The 7,872-nt window shown below is 31.9% G+C and overlaps 1 protein-coding gene across 4 annotated transcripts in view; it reads left to right on the plus strand.

Moving 5' to 3' along the window:
- LOC145293999 (uncharacterized) overlaps positions 1-7,872 on the plus strand; it is a 174,820-nt gene that overhangs the window by 115,910 nt on the left and 51,038 nt on the right. For all 4 annotated transcript variants that reach the window (XM_080140915.1, XM_080140912.1, XM_080140911.1 and 1 more), the window contains 2 exons: positions 483-576; positions 5,979-6,048. In XM_080140915.1, the coding sequence (XP_079997041.1) occupies positions 483-576; positions 5,979-6,048 (164 nt within the window). The remainder of the gene's footprint in view (positions 1-482; positions 577-5,978; positions 6,049-7,872) is intronic.

The raw sequence follows: 7,872 nt of genomic DNA on the forward strand, positions 1-7,872 counted from the left end.
GAATTTGAGAATCTCCTTTTTTGGTCCCCTGGCAAAGGAGAGATTGGGCCTAGTAATTCACTCCTGTTCATCCATTCATACTTTTCTCAATATCACGCCTTGGATTTTTTAAATTATAAAATTATCAATATTTTGGAGTTGGAAATTTATCCTGTTATTATTCCAAATATTCTTGTATTTGCATTACACATACACATGCAAATATCTCTTCCCTTAATAAGACTTTGCTAAAACATCATTGCAGTAAATTTGAAAAGGAAATTGCACAGAAAATAACAAAGTGAAACAGATATGGAAGTCAAAGTTTCCTACAAAGAAGAAAAAGAAAAAACTTATATTTAACTATTTATTCACACACACACACACACACACACACACACACACACACACACACACACACACACACACAATCTCCGTTTTTGCCATGCTAGGAGTAAAATCTTTGTCAACATTACTAAACAGAAAAGTGCTTCTTGTTTCAGGTTGTCTATCATGGGGAAGCTTCACGTTGCCTCGATACGTTTGAGAGATACGGACTTCACTGTGCTGAGCATTACAACCCCGCAGATTTCATTTGTAAGTTGATGTGCACGCATGCACATGTACACACATACATACATGCACACATAAACCTGATGTAGTGATATGGGAAAAAAGGGAGAAAGTAGCAACCCTACTTGAAGTCAATGTACTTAATGATGCTGCTTTATACAGAGTTAAGAGGAAGAAGATTACAACGTACTAAAGTCTTATGTACAACATAAAAAGAAACTGGAATCTTAGGAAGAGTGATTTTCTAACCTGGCTTTGAAGTTTGTGAAAATTTGAGAAACCCACAGCTAATTGGTGCTTGAGCTTGCTGGGACAAGCTCCCAGAAGCTGTGGTCAGCCTGTAGATGGTCGAACAACAGTCCAAGGTGGTGCTGGATGCATCATGGCTGCTGATTTTTGGATTATTAATTCTTACTTGAGCAGCGAAGGATGCAAGGGGATCTGATTCTGGCATATGACGTCTTCAAGAGAAATTTAGGTACTTGTACAGTTTAATCAAGACATTAAAAAATGGAAATATCGAAAAAAGTTTAAATTGTACGTATCCGTTATGGAATGAAGTTCTCTGAAAAATAATTTCACTTAATTTCATCAAGTAGTTTTTGTTTTACAGCGAAAAAACAATTTGTTATGATACCGAGCAAAAGGTTCAATTTTTTAGGAAGAAAAGCTAGTATTAAAGATGGGTAAGGAGTGTCAGCGCTTTAACTGCAGTTATCTCCCTGTGGCGTTTATAAACGCCAAACAAAAATTTTAAAAAAATGCAAAGATATCTGCCTTCAACATACTCTCATAAAAACATGTTTTTCTGCTGTAAAAAAAAAACTACTCGATCAAATTAAGTGAGATTTTTTTGGAGATCTTCATGTCAAAACGGATACGTACAATATAACTTTTTTTTTCGATATTTTCATTTTTTAATGTCTTGATTAAACTGTACAAGTGTAGTATTGGGAATCCCAGCTTAAATGCTATCTAGGTAGTTTTTAGAAATAGAAGTTATATAAGCATTTTGGGTTTCCCATCAGCAATTTGGCAGGGTCACAAAAGGTTAGGTTTGGCAGGTATCAACCTAGAGAGAATGCACCGGAAATTAGGGGTGACACAGGAATTGTGGTCGTAGGCTTCCGGTTGACGACCACATGGGCTGAGAGTTAAAGGCAAGGCTATTATCTCAAACCCAGGGTTCGAGATGATAGGTTTGCCTTGAAATAAAAGATTGAAGCTTCAAATCCATCTTGTTGTTATCGATGCATCTGTCTGCAATGACCACTTCCCAATGAGATGGTGACCAGCGTCCAAGAAGGCATCATACGCTGGCCAAGGCAAGCAGGTATGTACGCATAATGTTATTTGCACATACACATCTCGATGACTTTCAAGGCAAGAAATAAAAGCAATCGTAAGAATAGTAAAAAGTAACAAGAAACAGTAAAAGAGAATGATCAGAAACAGAAGGACACGCAAGAGAATTCATTTAACATAATTTATCTTTTGAGGAATTTTTTGCCCCAGCATCAATTCGTTGTCTCCACAGCACCCGACAAAAGTTGTAGCATCATGTACGTCTATTTCAGTAGAAGAAAAACTGATGATTCCCCTGATTTACCTCTATGTGTAAAAATTCCCATGAAAAGAAAAAGAAAATAGTACAAAAGATTTTATTATGTACTTACCTGTGAAGTTAAAAAAAAAACAGTTCACCAAAACTTTTGTAAATTTATCAAATGTTTTAAACACATAAAATAAAATTTTATCAATGGGAGCTGCTGGCATTCATTTTGTAACTTTTTAAGTCCTTTGGACAAGAGGCATAACTTATACTTTAATTCAAGCAAGGAAAGAATCAACAAAACCCACCTCCTACTCTCTCCATGTTAAGAATGGCTTTCTAAATTTGCACAGAGGATTTATTTTTTTAAAAACATAAAAACTGGATGAATTTATGTAAATTTTGGTGCACTGTCTTTTTTCTTTTTAACCTAATAGGTTATACACATAATAAAGTTTTGGCTCTTTTTTATTATTGTAATAAAATTCGAAAATTGAAATATCAAATTTCAAGTGAAACTAATGCTATCTACTCAATTGTCATGTCATAGTAATGAAAATATCCAAAAATTATGAAAAACGAAAGGTTGAAAATTAATTATTAATGAAAACAATTTTCAAAGACAATTAGCGAAAATTAAGTTTTGCTTAATTGGCCAAAGATTTTCAGTTTTAAAAAAATATTTGCCCCCCCCTCCTTTTGTTACAATTAGAATTCTCTGGTTTCTTTCTTTGCAAAACTCACTTTTTGCTAATTGTCTGCGAAGACTATTTTGATTAATAATTCATTTTCTACCCTATCCGTTTTTGTAATTTTGGGATATGTTCATTACTGGTTTCACTTGAAATTTAATATTTCAACTTTCAAATTTTGCTACAAGAGCCAAAGTTTTCGTCCTATTTTCCTTATTTGTAAATATTGGGATTAATCAGGAGAAACACTGAAAATCCTACCAGAGGAGGTCGTGATGATGCTTGTAATGTCTGTGTTTAAAGTCGTCTTGGACCTTGATATATAAATGTACACATCAGTAATAGTCAGCTAATGTACTTCCTAACTTCTGGTGCACCTGCTACAAATCAGTTCCTTCATTTTTTTATTTGTGCATGTACTCTTTTTAGAGAATGAGAATGACTGATGAGACGAGTCGGGGAAAAGTGAAACACTGGTCGTCATATGGTGTTATAGATTCAGCCCTAGTCTCGGACTCATTGAACCTGCCTCCATCAACCGTTACAAGTGATATCATTGGATATAACGTTCATGCTGGGAGCGAAACCATCAGCTGTACACACCCTCATTTCGATCCCCCATCATTTGAAAAAGAAAGTGAAGGAAGATTTAGATGGGGATATTGCGTTCGGCATCATCGAGCCAGTACCAGCAGGTACGCCTATGATCTGGTGTTCAAGGATGGTGGTTGCACCAAAAAAGGACGGATCACCAAGAAAGATGGTGGACCTACAAAAATTGAATGCTGCAATGATGAGGGAAACCCATCGCACTCCATCCCCACTTAACCAAATGTCTGTTATGCCCATGCAAACCAAGAAAACAGTTTTAGATACATGGAATGGATATCACAGTTTACTACTCTCCTCAATGGCCCAACGCAACCACATTCATAACAGAGTGAGGCCATTATCGGTACCTTAGAACACCCCCAAGGTCCCCATGCCTCTGGTGCCGGGTACACTCGCCGGTTCAACAGCATTACAGTAGACATGCCCTGATACCCTTCTCTGGGATAAAACTATGGGATCTGCTTTCTGGCACACAGTGGACTATATCACCCATTGTGGCAGAAATGGAATCATCTTTAATACTGATAAGTTTCAATTTGCAGGCAACGGTCGAATTTGCCGGCTTTTTAATAACAGCTGACAGTGTAAAGCCAACTGAAAAAATGACTAAAACGATTCTCAACTTCCCGACACCGTCGATCATCACTGGCGTCAGATCGTGGTTTGGACTGGTTAACCAGGTATCATATGCATTTTCACAGATCGATATCAGCCCCACAACTATACAGAACTTTTCCAACAAGTAACCACAAAACACCAGTGCTGCAGTCATAAAGTGGTAGGGGGGCCTGTAGAAAATGGGAACGACCGATGAAACAGTGGAAAGAGTGGAACACTGGTCGTCCTGCGGTAGTCTCGGACTCGGTAGACTTTTAAGTCCACTTTACACTCTTTTTTTATTATGTTTTTCCCACCATTCTTTTTTTTTATTTAATAATTATTGAAAAGTTTTTTTGGTGATATTTTAATTAAGAATTATAGAAATTAGTTTTATTTTTTTTAAGAATCATTAAATTTTTTTTTTTGTTTAAAAGAATTGTTTAAAACATGTTTAAAAATTTTAATTAAGAATTATTGAAATTAGTTTAATTTAACAAAAAAATTTTTTAAGAATTATTGAAAACACTTTTTACGCTTTTTTTTTTAAGAATTATTGAAAAAAGCATGTTTTTAAATTTTAATTAAGAATTATTGAGATTAGTTTTTTTTAAATTTTGTTATTTTTATTTCAATAATTTCATTTGTTATTTTGATTACAATAATTTTATTCTTAAACATATATTTATTATATAATAAATTCCAAAAAAAATGTTGTTTTTATAATTTCGTAAACTCTTATTTCTTATAAGATTTCAAATAAAATAAAAACTTATTTTTTAATTCTGTTATTAAAAGTGCAAATAAAGACTAATTGTATTATTTTTATCTGTATAATTTTGTTCATTTTTACTGTATACTTTCCAATAATGTCCTTTTCTTATATTTTACTAGTGGAGGGGTGCGCCCAGTTTTGTCCGGTCATAAAATATGTTTAAATATGATATTTTAATTTCTCCAGATTTTGTATATATAATTATAGAGTCATGATTTCAAAAGTTAAAAAAAAAAATAAATTTGGTGCCATCAGCTAGAATCGAAACCGAAAACAAAATTGTTGCATTCAAAGCTGGTGACGTTACAACTGTACCAACATGACACATATATGAACTGATTAAAAATTTAAAATAAACTTAAGATGAATGTACAAAAATGTATAACGATTTTTTCAATTTTGACCCATTTTTGACCCCTTAAAAACTATTTTAACCAGCTAAAGACCCATAAAAGAACGGTCCATAAAAAATCCAATCATTTAAGGCCCCTAGCGCTGCTCTGTGGCTTTTAGTTTCAGAAGAGATAGAATTTAAAAATATGGAGACAGACAGACATATAGCCTTTTATATATTAGATTTCAATAAATGGCTTCACAATAGAAATACTGAAGAACAATAAAAGTGATGGAACTGATTTGTCTTGTCACTACTTCTGGTAGCAGACATACCAGAAGTTAGAAAGTAACATACACATCTAACTATTTACATGGCTTTTTCCACTTTGCTATTTCTTGTCAATAAATTTGATTTGAGTTTAATTGTAACATATGTAATATTTTTTAGTGCTTAATTCAGTGAATTAAAAAAATATATATATATACAGAATAATCTTTATGATGTACGTACTCGTCACAGGACGGGGATGTCATATTCCAAAAATCACATAAGTTAATCAAGTAGTTTTTATTTTTTATATAAAAAAAATCATTTTTTACGATTTTTACTATTTTAAGAGTAAATTGTATCGATTACAAGGCTGATTTTGATCTCCCTTGTTCGAATTGAGTTGTCTCCCTTTATTTATAAACAATGGATAACAAAAATTATTAATTGCTAAAAATCGGAAAATCAAAATACTACTTGATCAATTTACATGTTTTTTGGAATATGACATTTTCCTTCCATTATGTACATCATAAAGATTTGTTTTTTATTAAGTGTAATTCTAAATAAGCAGGATATTATTTAAAATTGCAGTGGATTGTGTACAGTACATGAATGATGATGTGAAACATTTAATAGAACACGCCAACAGCAATAAACACAGGTAAATTTTTGTTCTTTCTTTTTTATTTTTTTGGACCAAGCAGTGAATAAGGACCCTGGCTGGCTTCACTTAGAAAAGGACAGATTTCGGGTGACACCAGTTTTACCATCACCTTAATATGTTTGAGCAGATTTTGCGACCAAAAGTGCGTTTTTTTACATTTACACAACTTTAATTAATCTTTGGATTGATATTTTTATTTACAAAAAATAAATAAATAATAACGAGTTATATTGTTTACTAGCCTGGCTACCCGGCATTGCCCAGGTGTTTGGAGGTGTGTGTTGAGCAATAAAAAAAAAAAGTAGTAGAAAGTAGGCAGGCAGGCTTGAACCTGTACCGCGAAGGAGGAAAAGAATGTGAAAAAAAAAAATGTGACGTCTTTGCGTCATTGCGTCCATCGCCAAACCGTAAGTGGCGAAGTTTTAAATTAAGGGTAGTCAATCGAAAAGAGGGGATGACTTTCGAAAATATCGGCATAAAAAAACGACCCCTCCTTGTAGAAAAGTGCTCAGTTGAGAGTGAAGGAATTAATATTTTTGGCCAATTTTTCAATATTTGTCGTTCAAAGGAATCAAGCTTCAAAATGATACCGATCTCATGAAAATCTGTCACCTCTGTCGAAAGTTTTAGGCATACACACATACATACATACATACATACATTTAAACAGACAGGTGAGATTTATATTATAGATTTGTGACCAAAATTAAATTGTTAGAAGTGTTATAAAGTCCTGGTTGTTATAGAGTTCTGTTTGAACTTTTACAAATATTGTAAACAATGTATTTTGAAAGGAGTTTAGGCAAAACGTCTTTGTTTGAAAAATATATTTATTTTATAAAAAATAATCATAAAAATATCTTCTTTTTTTATAATAAAAATATCTTTTTATTTTATCAATAAAATCTTTTTCGATTAATGATTGTTTCGTACTTGTTTAGTTTAGTGGAGTCATTAAAAAATAAGAATATTGAAAGAAAAATTATATCGTACGTACTCATTATGGAATGGAGTTTTCATACAAAAAAAATCACTTAATTTGATCAAATAGTTTTTTTTTTTTTTACAGAGAAAACTCAAACTTTAATGAGATCGATCATGTCGTGTCTGTCTGCTTATTTCGCTGATGAAGAGGGGGGGGGGGATCCAGTGGAGATAACTCCAATCACCACTTAAAGTTTGTCACAATTTGACGAGATTATTTTGAAACATGAGCAGGAAAAATAGCAAGATAAATATTTTAGTTTTTTTTCCACTTATTTTACAGAGTTTCTCTGTCCATTTTTTAATCCTTTTTTTATTTTATCCTTTATTAATCACTTTTTTATTTAAAGTATGTACAATATATATTTTTTTCAATATTTTCATTTTTTAATGTCTTGATTAAACTAAACAAGTACCCTTTTTTTTCAACATTAATCATTAACAAACATCAGAAATTTTTTTTTTTTTTAACTTTTACAAAGAATAGTCTTTATTTGAAGGTGTTAATTTTTTGTTTCATTTCTCAACTTGAAATGCTTTTTATTTTAATAATGTTGATTTTTTTAAAATCAAACACCATAAAAAAAAAAAACGTATCCAAAAACAAAATATTTCTAAAATAGTTTGGTTTCATTCGCCACCAGAGGAATTATTGCTGATGACCATTAAAATTTGCTTTATTTGTTGAACTCGAAAAAAAAAAAATCTTATTAGAAAAAGAACTCACATTAAAAGTTAAAAATGTTTTTTAAATCTTGTTTCAAAAAATAATTTTTAAATAAATTGTTTTATTCGTTTATTGTAGTAAAAAAAAAAACACTTTTTAAAACATTAATA

This window comes from Euprymna scolopes, chromosome 15, assembly GCF_053919585.1.
Source record: "Euprymna scolopes isolate OS-2025 chromosome 15, ASM5391958v1, whole genome shotgun sequence".
Classification (NCBI taxonomy): Eukaryota; Metazoa; Mollusca; class Cephalopoda; order Sepiida; family Sepiolidae; genus Euprymna; species Euprymna scolopes.